The 16,743-nt window shown below is 51.7% G+C and overlaps 1 protein-coding gene across 4 annotated transcripts in view; it reads left to right on the forward strand.

Annotated features, from left to right (window-relative positions):
* The window catches only part of LOC126517426 (latrophilin Cirl-like), a 433,187-nt gene that overhangs the window by 389,413 nt on the left and 27,031 nt on the right, over positions 1–16,743 (forward strand). For all 4 annotated transcript variants that reach the window (XM_055064486.2, XM_055064484.2, XM_055064483.2 and 1 more), the window contains 6 exons: positions 11,697–11,840; positions 12,762–12,958; positions 14,089–14,138; positions 14,712–14,823; positions 15,189–15,289; positions 16,079–16,321. In XM_055064486.2, the coding sequence (XP_054920461.1) occupies positions 11,697–11,840; positions 12,762–12,958; positions 14,089–14,138; positions 14,712–14,823; positions 15,189–15,289; positions 16,079–16,321 (847 nt within the window). The remainder of the gene's footprint in view (positions 1–11,696; positions 11,841–12,761; positions 12,959–14,088; positions 14,139–14,711; positions 14,824–15,188; positions 15,290–16,078; positions 16,322–16,743) is intronic.

A 16,743-nucleotide genomic window follows, 5' to 3' on the forward strand; every position in this document is an offset into this window, starting at 1 on the left:
ATATTGCTCATTCAGACTCAGTGGGTCCGGCCACGTGCCACAGAGGAGGGCCCGGGAGATTTCCGCGGGACGTGGTATGTGCCAATTCGTTCCCTCTGATCCCTGTGTGACTTGGAATCCACTGAATCCGCACTCTAATGTTAGGGTGTGCGTTGAGGTGCGTTGTTAATGCTGAGTGTAGTGCCGCGGTAACGTTTCTGGCTGCGAGTGCCCTGCATGCAGCCCGGCTATCTGTTCGAATGAGCAGATTTCGTTCGTGTGGAATTGGCATGGTCGCGGCTTTCACGATAGCTGTAAGTTCCGCTTGATGTTGTATTCGTTTGAGGAACGCGGTGGCCCGGGCTAGGCGCCTGCCTCGATTGTGTTCCGGATGGACGTTTCGAGGAATGGGTGCGATCGTAATCAGGTCGCGGAGCTCGCGGGGAACCGGCGTAAACTCCAGTGGCGCCTGGGTTGTTGGTGGAAAGTAGCCGAGCTCGCGCAAGATGTGACGGCCGGTCTTCGTCATCGTCAGTCGTATCATTTGCGCTCTCTCCTGAGCCTCAGCGATCTCTTCGAGGGTATTGTGCACCCCGAGCTCGAGGAGTCGATACGTCGGCGTCGTGATCGGGAGCCCAAGGGCCCGCTTCGCTACCTTTCGGATGAGTGTATTGAGCTTGTCACGCCCCGATTGTTTCCACTTATGCATTGCTGCGACGTAGGGGAAGTGACATAGGACGAACCCGTGTACGAGACGCAGCAGACAGAGAAAGCAAGGGTAGGAAAGGCAGGGAGGTTGCCACCCTGCGGGATTCCCGATGGTCAGTACCCCGATCCCTAGGTGCATTCGAGACAAGTTCGAAGTCGCCCCTGTGCCCCGAAACGTCCATCCCGTCCACAACGAGGGCAGACGCAAGGCCAGAGCAGCCGCCATCCTCAAACAGATCAAGCGACACGACATTAGCGCAAGCTTCGTCGACGCTGCGGAGTACAGTGACGGGAAGACCTTTGCCGTCGTTGTGGTCGACTCGGGCGGCAACATTTCCAATAGCGCCTCAATTGGCACTTCAGACCCCGGAGTCGCCGAGCAAGTCACCATCGCCCTCGCCCTGCTAGACGGTCGTGGGTCCGAAATTTATAGTGATTCCAAAACGGCAGTTAGGGCTTTTCAAAAGGGTTGCATCGCCAAGGAAGCTGTTCGTCTTCTTAGCGGCTCGAGTCCACATGCTCTCACAAACCATTCAATTCACTGGTTTCCCCCTCACGTAGGATCGGTCGAGGGTGCTCCCCCGAACCTCAATGAGTCTGCCCACGAGGCTGCGCGTGACCTCACCGACCGCGCTTCCTCTATAAGGAGCACTGACTCCCCTCCTCTCTACGGTCACAGGGACGCTCCCGCTACTCACAATGAGATTATTAAATATTTCTACATGTCCAGAAGGGTCTTTCCACCCCCTCACCCCAAGTTGAATAGGGCGCAAGCCGTTTCACTTAGGCTCCTACAGACCAGCACTTATCCGTGTCTGTCCGCTCTCCACGAGGCTTACCCCGACGTGTATCGCGACGACGCCTGCCCGTCCTGCGGCCAGACCTCCACTCTACCTCACATGCTCTGGGAGTGCGGGTCGACATACCCCAAGTTCATCAAGGAGGAGTGGGACTCGCTTTTGCGTAGCCCCGCTCTAGTAAAGCAAATCCTGGCCGTCCCTGCCGGTCCCGACGTGGGACTAGCCGGGTGCGCGACGAGTTCGCGTCCTCGCCGGACCTACAATAAAGTTTATTCACTCACTCACTCACGTCAACCAGAACAGCATCCGGTTTGCTACCCTACACTGGGGGTGGGGGAAAGGGGAATAGAAAGAGGAAGAAAGGGAGAGAATAAGCACTAAGTACGTGTGGGAGGGACACCGTACACAATGACACTATAAGTGTTTGGGGCTGCCTCGGTGCACTTCAACAGCAGCAACAATTGCCATCGCAGGAGACCATACAATCCAGACACATGTAGCTGTCGACTCTCTCAGAGCGCACATTCGCCATCTGTCAAGGATCCCCGACCATCATTTGGCCTCCCTACCAGCCGAGAGACCTCAAGCGACCTTTTCACGAGTGATTAACGCTCATCAAGAGTACATACCAGCATCTTTTACACCGGCGGCGAAGCCTTCCTCCCCCATGTGGCGCCTGCGACAGCCTCAAGTGAATTTTGCTATTCCTGGAATTACAAAAAAGTCCAATCATCTATCGCCGGCTCTGAAGCAACTTACGCTCCTATTACTACACCAGACGTATCATGAGACGCAGCAGATTGTCTTCTTTTAGGCCGTGGTGACGGCTGGCCACCCTGCGTACAAGTCGTATTGCGTTGTCCGTCTTTGTCGTCAGCTTGTGGAGCGTTTGGATGTTTGATCCGCCCGCCTGGATAATCATTCCCAGTACTCGGATGGAGTCGACCCTGTGGATTGGGTGAACGTCTCTGGTGCGGACAGTGATGTTGCGCTCGGTCGGTGGTTTTCATCCCTTAGGCCTTTTGTCTTGTTGTTTTGGGCTGTACAACAACAGCTGCGATTTGGCGGAGGAGCACTTGAGGCCCGTGTGGTCGAGGTGGGATTCGGCAGTTTCGACTGCCTCCTCCAGAGCGGATTCGATAAAGCCGTCCGACCCTGCGGAGCACCAGATGGGGATGTCGTCCGCGTATACCGTATGGTTGAGGCCTTGTATCTTCGACAGGCGTTCGGAGAGCCCAATCGTCACCAGGCTGAACAGCGTCGGCGAGAGGACGGAGCCCAGGAGGGTGCCACGCTGTCCGAGCTCGACTTCCGACGTGAGGTCTCCGGCACGGAGCACGGCCTTGCGACGGGTTAAGAAGGAGCGGACGAACTCTTAGAACCGGCGCCCGAGCCATAAGGCCGTGATCGCCTTTAGTATTGCCGAGTGCTGGATGTTATCGAAAGCCTTCTCCAGGTCAAGGCCGTCTATGGCGCGGGTGCCCCAAGTAGCCCCGACGTCTATGATCTGGTGTTTCAGGGGAAGCGTCCTATCCTGAGTCAAGAGCCCGGGTCGGAAGCCGATCATGTGGTGTGTGTAACAGTCCTGGTCTTCGAGATACCGGCCGACTCTGTTGAGTACGACATGCTCGGTCACCTTACCCACGCACGACGTGAGCGAGATGGGGCGAAGGTTATCGACGCCAGGCGCCTTGCCCGGTTTCGGAATGAGGATCGTCTGGGCGAGTTTCCAGGAATCAGGTAACTCTCCCCGCCCCCACACGTCATTGATGGCGCCCGTGAGGTACACGACCGAGGGGTCGTCTAAGTTCCGCAGGAGCTTGTTGGTTATGCCATCGGGGCCCGGGGCGGAACGGCCGTTCGTGGACAGCCCGGCGTATCTCTTCGACGGAAAATTCGGCGTCTAGGAAGCTGTTGTCGGTGCCTGTGTAATCGGGATGTAGGGTCGGCGGGCCTGTGGGTATCGGCTGGTACTTATGCACAAGCGTCTTGACGATGTCATTCGGTGAAGCGGTGCCTTTGGCCTGGTGAAGGACTTTGGTGAGCGAGTGGCGCTGGTTCGTGCGGGTGCATGGTGTCGTCGAGCAGGTGTTTGAGGAGGTTCCACGTCTTCCCGTTGCGGACCTGTCCGTCGACGGAATTACACACCTCGTCCCATTGCTGTTTGGATAGGGTGCTGCAGTGTTCCATTATGGTCTGGTTCAGTTCTGCAATGCGTTTGCGGAGCCTGTGGTTGAGACGCTGGCTCTTCCATCGTGTCAGTAGAGACTGTTTGGCTTCGAGCAAGTGGGCGAGGCGGCTGTCCATCTTCTCGGTTGGTATATCCGTGCTAAATGTTTTCGTGGCCTTAACGACGTCGGCCTTGAGCTGAGCCGTCCACGTCTCGAGGTTCGGGGCAGTGTCTGGAGGGAGTCGTGAGGCGCGAGTCTTGCGAAAGAGGTCCCAGTCGACCCACGTGTACGACTGGTAGTTACCCCATATTTTTTTGCATTCCCGCCTGAGTGCCTCGTGCAGGAATGCCTGGCGATTGATGAAAAATGGTCGTTGGCTTCTATAGTGTGTCCTGATTTTGCGAGCAGTCTTTTTAAGCTGGCCTTGGCTCGACCGATTCACAGCCCCCATCCTTTTCTACCAGAGCTTTAGCTATCGCTCATTACCTCTCTTCTCTGCCAGTAATTTTTAATTAAGGCACGTCGACGCTCTTGTCCCGCATTAATTTCTTTTATCCTGACTTCAAAAGCTTCCTCAAGCAGTCGGATGATACGGGCCTAAATTTCCGGTAGCAGATAAGCTCATCGGTTCCCCTCGCATTAAATGGGTGGTCCTCGCCCGTTTTTCCTTCTTGGTGGACATTCGGGAGGAGGGCGCTGCATCGAAGCGCTGCTTACTTGCGCGCTCGGTAGCGCCGCGGCATTTTGCTACTTGCCGCCTTCTCGCCTGCGGCGGAGCCCTCCGCGTAGGAGAGCGGGGTGGAGGAGGCACGCGGCGCCTCTGCTGCACGCGTGGCGCTAATGAAAATTCCGGCTCTCCGTAAATTGGATCTCCTGCGCCGGCCGCCGCCGTTCCTGGCTGGCGTGGCCGCCGGACAGAAGAGGGTGCGGAGGTCCCCGTCTCCCCTCGTCTGGGGATGGACGCGGAAGCGAGGGGAAACGCTGAGAGAGGGCGCTACCCTCCCGGCACCTTACGGCCGCACTCGCGCGGTTTCGCATCCACGCGTATTTTGCTTCTTGTTTCTTTTAGTTTCCGTAGGTATACCACGGGAACACTCGTCTGCCCGTTCTCTTCCCTTCCTCCTCCATTTAGGCTCACTAGGCCAGCCTCGTTATTGCTTGTGCATTGTATTTAATCTTTTTTTTGGTGTGCGCCGCGCCCTCCTCCCCACTTCCGAAGTTCAACTCCGCACTTCTGGCCTCGTCAACGTGGGCCCGGATGCAATTTGGGCGCCGGATGGCCTCTCCAATCCTTTCCCTTCTTATCCCGTGCTCCTTGTTTTATCTCCGTGTTCCCGCTGGGGCTAGCTTCTCTTGAACTCGGCAGAGGCGCGGTTGGTCGACACTACACTTTGTGCAGCTTTTCCGCAACCTGCCGCGTGTAATATTTCAACATGAACATGCGGCGATCACATGTTTACGTATTGTCTTCTTTCTTGTTCAAAACACAGCGTCGAAAAAACAAAAACATTACCAATTCGCCTAAACTGCAAGAGCCGCGGGCCTCACAGCGCGCTAGACAAGCCTCCTTATCAGCTTTTAAAAGAGAGCAAGAAAGAAAAGAAGCGAATGTATACGTTAATCAGTTTTTTATAACGAAATCCCAATATTCCAAGTTCTCCGCAGTTCCTACCGCAGTGGATGTATAAAGGGCACTGTTTATTCTGTACACTGATTATTCAAAGTGCACTTGATGCATAATGAGAAGCGGAAAGAGAGAGACAGAGAGAGAGGCAAAGGAAAGACAGGGACGTTAACCAGACATTATCTGCCGTTGGCTACCCTGTACCGGGAGAGGTGGAAAGGGATGCCATAGGTGAGAGAGAGAAAAAGAATTAAAGAAAAGGAAAAAAAGAAAACCGCACACACACCGACATGCATACAATACAGAACTGTTTCTCCGTGGACACTGTCGCGCAGTCTGCGAAGGCGTTCCTAGTGTTACACTGTGTCTCATGTCTCACATTGCACAGTCATAGTTTGTCACAAAGTCCCGTAACGTTTAAGTAACGCAGCAGCGCGTTCATAGCGGATCGCGCTGAAGTTCGCGTAGGCCAGTTTCCAAGGATGTTTTCCATTATTGGGCGCTTGTCCAGTTGGTCTAGGGTCGCTGAAAGGGCTTCTCCTTGCGGGTTGAAACGAGGGCACTCACAAAGAAGGTGCGCCATTGATTCGTTGCACCTTGAGAAGTCACAAAGTCGGCTGTTGGCCATTCCGATAAGAAAGCAGTACGCGTTTGAAAATGCTAATCCAAGCCATAGACGGACTAGAAGGGTGCAGTTACGTGAAGCGGAAAATCCGCACGAGCCTTCTCGGTGCGTGCAACGTACACGATCGCCCGTGGCGTTTCTTCGCATTAATCCTCGATTCTGGAGCCAAAGCAACCCCGCGCTGGGGGCCGCCGCCATGTGGCGAGGAGGGCTCGTCTCTTATTCTACGCCGGGAGAGCGAAAGAGCGCTAACAAAGCCACACGGGGACAGCTCCTTGTAACTAACTGCATACGATGTGATCAGTACCGACAGATGAGGCTCATGCATGGGTACCAGCCGAATCTCCGCCATGTCGCCAATATCGAGCGTGGCTTTGTTTTATTCTTCGTATATCGAGCTCCGACGCTGTTGGAGTCAGGGGCGTAGCCAGAGGGGGGGGGGCTTATGGTGCTTCAGCCCCCCCCCTCCCCGAAATTTTTTCGTGCTGTTCATGCACTGCCGACCAAAGGAACCCCGGCTCCGGCAATAATTCTGGATTTTGTCTAGAACGTCTTTTTCACACTCGCAAAGCTATTTCATCGCGAAAATTGCGAACTCGGGCTGGATTTCGCGGCAACGCCCATGCACCAGGAATCACATAACGCAAGCAGTCCCATCCGAGCACAAAGCTTCAAGGACGTTTTATGGCGAACGGGCTCGCCGCGGCATCTCGCGGAGGCCGCGGGATCTAGACTTTATCATGGAATCTACGGAGCGCGTGGATGTAAATTCCGAAACATTATGGGTGTAAAGTTCTCAAACTTTTGATGTGAAAAGCGCATTGACATTTCCAAGCGTTTGCTTTAGATCTTCAATTGCGGAACTGCAATGGAAAATTATGTTCCCATAAATATTTGACGCCAAATGTTCATTAACTTTTCCAAAGTAGTACATCGGGCCATACAACGAGACAAGCCAAATCAACACACTGTCAGACAAGTTGACAAAGCCCGCAGCGAGGCCCGATGAGACGAAGCGTTGTGGCGATTCATTCGTGCCTTCATGTCACATAAAAAAATATCAGCATTTTCTTTCACCTGCGCCAAAGCATCCAATGAAGACACCAAAGCCAGCCAAGGTAACTACGTTCTTATTTATTTTTTATACTTTGACATTTAATCGCGAGGACACGTTGAGCCCCTTCAATTTTTTTGTTCTCGCTCCCCTACCCGCGGGCTGCCAGAGCCAGCCAGAGCGCACGCGTTTTTCTTGTGTTGCCCCGACCACCGCGCGGCGCACATCGGTGCGCGTTCGGTTTTCTCTGGCCGAGTGCATTTTCGCCTGGCAGAGTTTCGCACGCTTTCTAGCTAGCACACGAAAAAAAGAAAGAATGGTCGCTCGCCGCCATCACTGTGGGGACTCGACGGATTGCACCGCGTTCGCTTGAGTGCAACCTCTCCAGAAAGTCTTGTCTCGCCGGTGTAGGATACCGAGCAGTATGCGCATGGTTCTTGGTGGACAAAGCGTCTCGTGTTTTCTTCGATATTCCTTTAATAGCTACATTAGTTGCCCAAAGTAGGCATTCGATTGTGTCCAACATACTTTCCTTTGCGTTTTCTTTCATTACGGTGCCCCCGCCCCACAAAAAGAAAAAAAAAGAAAGTTCTTGCGGCACAGCGAATTGTCGCATGGTGAAAGTTCTATTTTGTTACATATTTTGCGTAATGTAATGGGCCATGGGACGTTTCATTATTGCGATAGCAATTATAAGGACACTCTAGGCGCGTACCCGCCGTGGTTGCTCAGTGGCTATGGTGTTAGGCTGCTGAGCACGAGGTCGCGGGATCAAATCCCGGTCACGGCGGCCGCATTTCGATGGGGGCGAAATGCGAAAACACCCGTGTGCTTAGATTTAGGTGCACGTTAAAGAACCCCAGTTGGTCGAAATTTCCGGAGTCCTCCACTACGGCGTGCCTCATAATCAGAAAGTGGTTTTGGCACGTAAAACTCCATAATTATACACTCTAGGCGCATTCCTGCCGTCGCCGTCGCCCTCATGTTCCGCATAAAGTCCAAGGGCGGTAACATCGTGACCGCGCCGCATACTGTATGTGCGATTGAAAGTGTGTGGGGGGTGTGGGGGAATGGGTGAGCCGACGATGGTGGCTCAGTCTTGTGTGCGTAAGGGAGAAAAGTGAGGAGCAAGCGCGCCGCCTTCTGTCGCGCGCGATACATCGGGGGGAGTGGATGGAATGGAGGAGGGATGTAGGATTCTGTGAATCTGTGATTGCGCAACATGTTTATTTGCCTTGTTTGCCCCATTACATACCTTGGCTTTTTATAGATACGTAGATTTATTGGAGACTTATACATATGTTTAGATATCTTGTTGCGAGGTTTTGTGCATACGTGCAGTGAACTTTGTTTCCAGTGGCACTTTTTTGCCCTTTATGAAGCTGTATCTTCGCATTTGTATATTCCGTTGTATCTTCGCATTTCTAATGTACGAGGGCGAGTCAAATGAAAGTGAGCCTACCCACCCTGCGCAATATATGGTTCTGTTCACTATCTGCAAGGCCGCGTAGCACACAGGCATCTCTCAAATGTTCTTTAATGCGCTCATACACTGGGTTGAACATGGTTGCGTGACGTAATGGACGCTCCAGCAGTTGAGCAGCGTGGTGCCGTGAGGTTTTTGACAGCTGAAGGTGTTTACAAAAAAAAACAAACAAATTAGTCACCCTATGGCTGCCGTGTACATTGAACAGTGCATTTCATTGGCCACTGTGAAGCGTTAAAACAAACGGTTCAAAGAAGGATGTGAAAGTTGCAAAGACGATCCCAGACCGGACCAATGCCATCGTGCAATCACCCCTAACAAAATTGCAAAGGTTGATGAGCTGATGACACAAGAACGCAGGATAAGCATCGATGAACTGGCAGAGCGTGTGAACATCAGTCACGGTTCGGTTCACCGTCACCGTTCACACCATAATTCATGAATATCTCGGTTATCGGCTCTTGTGTGCGCAATGGATGCCCAAGATTTTGAACCACCGCCAGAATACGGAGAAGTTTGGCACTGCCTTTACTCATATGATCCGGTATCACAATAAGGATAACGATTTCTTCTCTGCAATTGGGACCGGAGACGAACCATCATGCCACTACTACGAGCCTGAAACACGACGGCAAGGCTTACAATGGAAACATTCGAATTCACCACCCCCAAAGAAAGCAAAGGCCGTCATTTCCGCCGGGAAGGTGTTGCTGTCTTTTACTTTTCGATCGTCAGTGGCCATTACTGATAGAATTTGCTAAATCTTGAGAGACTATCAATTGTTTCCGATATTGTGAAACGTCGGATCGGCTGCGTGTCGCAATCAAGAACAAACTGCGTGAAAAATTGACGAATGGGGTCATCTTGTTCCACGACAATGCCCGCCCCCACGTCGCTGATGTGGTTAATACAAAACTGGCAAAGTTCAAGCGGGAAACGCTGCAACATCCGCCATACAGCTCAGACCTGTCGCCTTGCGACTTCCATATTTTGAGGCAATCGGAAAAACAGCTCAAGGGAACCAGATTCGTCTCAGACAACGACGTGAAAGTCGGTTGCAGACGTTTTGAAGCAACAACCCAAGGAGCTTTATGAAACGGGAATTACGCGACTCGTTAGTCAATAAGACAAATGTCTAGATGCTCATGGAGGCTACTTTTAAATAAAGTACCCCGTTTGTCATATATTCGCATTGGCTCACTTTCATTTGACTCGCCCTCCTATATTCTGCAGAACTCCTGCTTCTTATACGTGCTCTCTGCTGCGACTATAATTTCGGTGCAATTACTCACGATACACGGACAATGACAGCTGCTCCTGCGTAATACATTGGAACAAATGACAGCGTCATTGAGATTTTTCACTGGCCATTGCATATGTACAAGAATGTAAACAAGGATCTTGAATGACAAAGTTTCATTAACATATTTGTCCTCAACTTGTTCATTTCATGGCCTTTACATTTTTCATATCAGCGGCATGCACTGCTTTGCTGGTTTCGAATTGATGTAGTTGTAAAGTTCGTGTGATATTTTCTTTACTTACTAAATATACAAAAAACATGGAAGCGTTGACATCAGTTATGTTGGGCACAATTTTTGGCACATACGAGTGTAATATACTATGAAAAAATACATATTTTACTTGCATTGACAGTGTGTAGCGTTCAAGAATTCGTTTGCACCATCTTTGGCAATGGCAATGCAGTTATTATTCATGTATTTGATCCCTAGGCAAATTGTTTAAGAGGAAGCTTTAGCTCGGGCCCATTTCCGACGCGGCCTATTCAGATACGTGTAAAACGCAGAAACGCTTTTCTGAGATAACTCCTGAATCGCCTTTAATGAAATTTCTTGCATTTGAAAGAGTAAGTTAAATTATAGTGTCTGTTGGAAGCGGAATTTTTATTTAGGGCCCGAACATTGTTTAAAATATTTTGAAAAATTCGAAACTTCGAAAAAAATATAAGAGCACGAAATTTACAAATTAATAGCTCTGCATCAAGGACATATATCGCGGTTCTGTAAACGGCATCCATTACACCATTCAAAGCGGACAAATTCGATATGTCTATTTGTATCTTACGTGAATTGGTTATGTTATGTACAAGTGTTCTGCAAGAGCCGTATTTCCATAATACTTAATTTTTTAAGACTAATGTGTAACATCAATTTTGTCTGTTGTAGATGTACTATTATGTGCGATTCACATAATTGTGATACCAATTTTCATTGCTGATTTACAGGGTTGTAAACTTCATTGTTTCGTTTTCTGAAAACTTTCGATTTTTGCCACTTTTCAATTAAATATTTCCGACCTAAATAAAAAATTTGGAACAAACAATCACTAGAATTTGAGTCTTTCTTTTAAATGCAACAGACCTCATCAAATTTGGTACATTGATTGCCGAGAAAAACGAATTCTCCTTCTACATGTATTTAGATAGGAGCATTCGGCCTAATGTTTCCTCTTAGGAGTAGGCCGAGCTGCATCGTGCCTGCCTTCTTCCCCAGCATTTCTGCCTGCCCTCTTGCGGCAACATTTAAACTGCTGTTATTGATGTCTTGGTTTTAGGAGGAGGAGGAGGAGGATAAAACTTTATTCTGGTCCTGTACAAGGTGTTGCCACCTGCCTGGCTAGTCCCATGTTGATTTTAAAGTTATGGTAATTAAACCTAGTGCAGGTGCTGAGTATATATATATATATATATATATATATATATATATATATATATATATATATATATATATATATATATGTGTGTGTGTGTGTGTGTGTGTGTGTGTGTGTGTGTGTGTGTGTGTGTGTGTGTGTGTGTGTGTGTGTGTGTGTGTGTGTGTGTGTGTGTGTGTGTGTGTGTTCAGCCATTTTCACCCTATGAACGCCCTTTTGACGCGCCGCCCTCTGACGTTGTTGGCTTTACGCAGCCGAGTTTGTAATATCACGCCTTTACTGTTCGTAAAATGCTGCGGATTTCGTTCTAGACAGTGGAGATCATCTGTGGGAAGAATGCCGAAGTGGCTTCCGTACCGTCGTGTTTTGTCATCTCATAGCCTCTGGGCTACTTTGGGACCTAAACCGCACTGTTCGGTCGACGAATCATTCAATCATCAATAAATGAAGAGCCATTTCTAGGCTGGTTAGAGTTCGATAAAGTTCTCCGTTTCATTTTTTTCTGTTTGTTGTTCGTTGCGTAAACCGAGATCTACGAAAGGAGCTTCATTGTGCGCTGTTCTCCCTCGCGCGCAGTGGTGTCGGTGCGGCTGGTGGAGACGTGGGCGGCCTCCGAGATCCGGTTCCCGATGCACGAGGACGTCCATGGTACAGTCTGGATGCGCATGCAAGACACGCTCGTGTTCCCGCCGCAGGCGCTGCTCGGTAGCGCGCGAAATGGTGAGCACCGCCTCCTGTGTGGCTCGCAGAGCGAGACTGTGCGAGTGAAGCCGCTCTGTTGAAGAAAGGTCCGAGTAGCTGGGGAATTGCGAGACTGCTGCGTGGGCTCGCGTTTGCCCTTGAGCCACATTTGGGAGGCCCGTGACGGATGACGATAAGAGCTAGAGGAAAGCAGAGTGGTTAACCGTAGGGCACCCATCCCCGGTTGGCTACCCCGTACGGTGGGAGGAGAAACTGATTGAGAATGTCGAGAGTGACACTTTTTTGTCGTTAGATGCCATTGCGCCAATAAAATGCAGTCGTCATCGAGAATGTCGAGAGTACTTGCCTACGCGGACGCAAGGCGGTGCTCATGCCTAGATGGAAGGTACCGGATGTGCGACATATTCTGACTGGGTGGCACTGTGCTCCTTGTGTCGTGTTGTGCCTGTGTACGTGGCACCGGGTGTATGAATGTACACTTGACAGACTGTGTGACAGTGCTTGCACCTATGGTCCTACGGCGTTCACTTGTCCCTGCTAAAGTTAACTACACCGTGCGAGCAGTGTTCGTCGTTGCCGCGCGCATATGGGCCCCGTCGTGGTGCTCGCAGGTGAGGCCGTGCGACAAACCCTCAGATTTCTCAGAAGTTGACGCCTTGCATGGGGTCAGCTTACTGAAATGAGACCAGTCACCTCTCGAGCTCGTGTTGTGTACTCTTGTCCCGTTTCATTGCGCGGTCCCCGAATGTTGGTGCGAGTGTTGTACCAACAAGATCACCTGAGAACTGATATCAGTGCAGTCTGAGCGCGCCTTCCAGCGTTTACCTTCGTTTGGCATCGGGCGTACGTCAGACCTCTTGGTGCCGAGGGATGTCGCGTCCGTTAACGACGGCAGGGCACTGCTGCGTGTAACTCAGCCGCCGCGCATAACTCATCCAGGCGTGGTGAAGCTGGTGTTCATGGCGTACCGCAACATCGAGGACTTCCTCGGCCCCGACGTGGCGTCGAGCACCGCCGCCGAGGTTGATGCCGCGACCGAGCGGATCATCAACTCGCGCGTCATCGCCGCCTCGGTGAACAGCAGGCACCTGGTGAAGCTGCACCAGCCCGTGCTCATCACCTTCCAGCACCGCGAGGTGAGTTGCACGAGAAGCTCGCACACCTGCGTGGCAAGCTTATTGCCGCGCACACGGTGACCGTTGCGCTTTGCGGGTTCGTAAGAACAGCTCGCGTGGGTACAGTGGGTCGCTTCTCACTAACACAATTAGTGAATTCCGCCTCAAGGGTCCAGTTTACGCAGGTTTCCTTACCTGCAGTGCACTCGTTGTTTGACGCCCAAATAAGAAATCTCTTCTTTAACGGTCGTCTAGGATCTAAACAGTCGTGGTGAGCCACATCTCCAGAAATGGCTGTCAAGGTCGGCATTGGAGCAGTGACTTCTTTTGGAGAGTTTAAGGGCGCCTACGCGCTGTTGGCTGCGCCGATAACCTTGTGAGGCGTTTCAAGTGGGCTAACGATTAAAGGCAAGGAAAATCTCGCACTTGATTCCTTCTATCGCTGGTCCTGGGAGATGGTACTGCGCCTCATTAAATGAATTGAAATTTTCCCATTTTGCCACAGATGTCTCGGGTGCGGCGAAATAACCGCGGCGGTGTGCGACGAAGTTGTGCTGGTCCGAACGCGCTTAGCTGAACACACGCTGCTTTTCCCAACCGATTCGTCGCCGGGATTTCTCTCTTGCCACATTCGTGGCTGCTACCCGTTTATTGGATGCTTCAGCCGCGCGTCACGTGGCGGCGAAAGAGCACGCAGAGCTGGCGTTCCGCATACACCGCGCGCTGCGGAGCTACTTACGTAGAGCTGCACGCAGGAGAAAAAGGAAACTCTTAAACAAGGAGAGAAAGAAAACATATGCGGAACGGTGACGTGACACTGGACACACTATATTTGATGCTATAAGCATAGGCTCAAGGAAAGCGAAGACAGCATCGCGTTTTTCATCTCGCCGCACGGTGAAGCCGAATACGCACATGCCGACTGCGCGCTGACATGTCCGTGCGTCAGATGCTCACAGCCGTCGCACGCTGCATACTGTTAACCACTGGAGCGAACGAGTACTTCACGTCTCAGCAGATCAACGGGGAAGCTATCGCTTGGCAGTACCGTCTCGCTTTATCAATAAAGGAAAGCTTTCAATCAGTCGCTTAACTCTTGCAGTTATGCTCCGGTGATTTCAGCTCGATGTTTTGCTTTTTTCTTCACCTAGGTGGAGAATGTGACGAACCCGAGATGCGTCTTCTGGAGCTTCGACGATGAGTGAGTGTTCCGCTCTTTTCTTTCGCGCCCTCTCTGCCTTCGGGTGCAACGACAGTCGCCCGTCAACCGCGGTCATCCATTCTTTTCAAGCAAAGTGTGCGTATACGCTAGACTACGCCGGCGATGTTACGCTAAAGAAGAAACCAGCTGCTCTCAGAGCTGCACACGTGCACGGATTGCTATAAAAAACACACACAAAAAAGAACAAGCTATAGGCCCGTTGAACGCAGAATCCTGCGCCGCCGCGCTACTGACGTCATTCCCTCTGCCAATAAGAGTCGTGCCTCTGGGTAACGTGAGAGGAACGAGGGTTTCTCGCGTAAGAGCACTATCAGAGCTGCGATGGGTCGGCCGCGCGTCGTGCGTTCGGCCGAAGAGCAGGCGGCGTTTGATGAACGCCGCAGGGAACTGGCTCGAAAAAGGGCACGTCGTCGACTTACCGATGTCGCCGTGAGGGAGCGCGAAGCCGAGACGCTACGACAGTGAAGAGCCGCGGATCCCGAGCTTCGCTTGCACCCCTCTTCACAGTATATATTGGAAGGGCGGTCATTTTTTTCTCCCGCTCTCTCCCAGGGAGTGGCTGACCGAGGGCTGCTGGCTGAAGGAGACCAACGAGACTCACAGCGTCTGTGCCTGCAACCACCTGACAAACTTCGCTCTCGCCATGGACCGTAGGCCACCCGAGGTGAGCGCGCTCGCATCATCTCGGGGTGATCTGCTGTTGCACGCGCCACGACACCGGTGAAATGCATTTGCAGCCTTTGCTTCTCCGGTCGGTAATATATGGAGTGCCGAGTGTAATTAAACCATGCAGTGGGAACAATGTCATCGTTTAAATATAACTTCCGAGTTGAAATTCGCTTCGATAGTAAAGAAGCACGGCACTTATTTAATTGAATATTGCATATTCCCTGTTCCCGCGCTTTTGGAATGTAGGCTACATCAGAGTCGGCTTTTCTCAGGCACATTGAGCCTGAGAAAAATAATAGTAAAAGCTAGCCGTCATTTCAGGAGACACTATTTATGCTTGCTTTATTTCGTGTTTTGCAGTTCACATCGACTGAGCAGAAGATGCAACTGTTCGTGTACGCCTCGTTCGCGGCGTGCATGATTCTCCTCATCGCCGCTGGCTTCACTCTGCAAGCCTTCAGGTAAGACCGCGGGTATTTGGGGCGGTCCCTCTATTCGGCGGTTGGCGTGGTACACGTTACACGTAACGCAGTATCTGTTGGCTCTGCATGTACGTCGAGGCACGGGCGTCGTGCCTGTTGAACGTCGTGTCGGTGGGCACGACGTTCGACGACGGCTTGTCTCACCTGTATCGCGTGTGAACGTCAATTTAATGTGTGGGACGGGCATTTCGAGGCTGGTGTCTCATATACTGTTAAAAGTACCTGAACGTAGCACTGCTTGGTATCGCTTCCAGTTATTCCGGTGCGTGCAGGTGGGCTAATGTCAAGAAAGATGAAAAAAAAATCCCTTAAACGTATCTTGTGGGATAAGAAGGTGCAAAACAAACGGGGAATTCGTAGTACGTAGATAAGCACGCATTAGAAGCACCAGACACGGGGACCAATCTGTGTTGCGGAAGCCGCTTCTGCGCAAAGCTACGTGCATCATCGGGGGAAAGACGGGGAATGCGGGAGATGGAAATTCAAGACGATGAGCAAAACGTGAACAAGGTGAATGCAGCAGCCAACGTTTCGACAAGTGTCTTCTTCAAGGCGACGCACGCTTTCCTCGCCACAGTGGCGAGGAAAGCGTGCGTCGCCTTGAAGAAGACACTTGTCGAAACGTTGGCTGCTGCATTCACCTTGTTCATGTTTTGCTCATCGTGCATCATCGGGGAAGACCAGCAGTCGCGGCGGGCTCGGCGCAAACGCCCCGCCGCCAAAGCGTCCCTCGGCTGAGAAGTGCACACGCGCTGTCGTCGCGCGCAGGTCCCTGAAGGGCGAGCGGGTGACCATCCACAAGAACGCGTGCCTGTGCCTGCTGCTGACCGAGGCCCTGCTGGCAAGCGGCCTGGGCGGCCACCCCCAGCGTGTGGTGTGCGGGGTGCTGGCCGGGTTCCTGCACTACTTCTGGCTGGCCGCGTACTTCTGGGCGCTGCTCGAGGGATTCCAGCTGTACACGGTGCTCCTGGACGTGCTCGGCACCGAGCCGCCGTCCTCCAGGCTGCGATGGTACGACGGCGCGCCCGCTGCTCGCTGCGTTGGCGGTCGTTGCGTACGAGGCACGAAATATGCATGAACCAGGAACTGCGTGAACCGTCGTTGAGCGGAGAAGGGGGAACATTGGCTGGTTTGTGAATAAAAATTAAACGCACGCCGACTAAGATGATGTCATTATTAACGACGTCTTATGTAGTCGCAAATAAATCTTACCACGAAAAACAAATTTCTTCTTCCTGGTCGGCGTCTGTTTTGTTTTTCGTCACGTTTCCTCACGACCAGACGACCTTTCGTCAGGCCTTCGACTTTATTTGCTTGTTCCTCCAACTGGGAACTCTGCACACCGAGTGCGGCCCTTTCGTACAGAGCCTTTGTTTCGTATCGCTCCCCGCGCTATTCGGAAGGTGCAGAGGCTCCGTTGTACTAAGCCCTTT

The sequence above is a fragment of the Dermacentor andersoni genome, chromosome 11 (genome assembly GCF_023375885.2).
Source record: "Dermacentor andersoni chromosome 11, qqDerAnde1_hic_scaffold, whole genome shotgun sequence".
NCBI lineage: Eukaryota > Metazoa > Arthropoda > Arachnida > Ixodida > Ixodidae > Dermacentor > Dermacentor andersoni.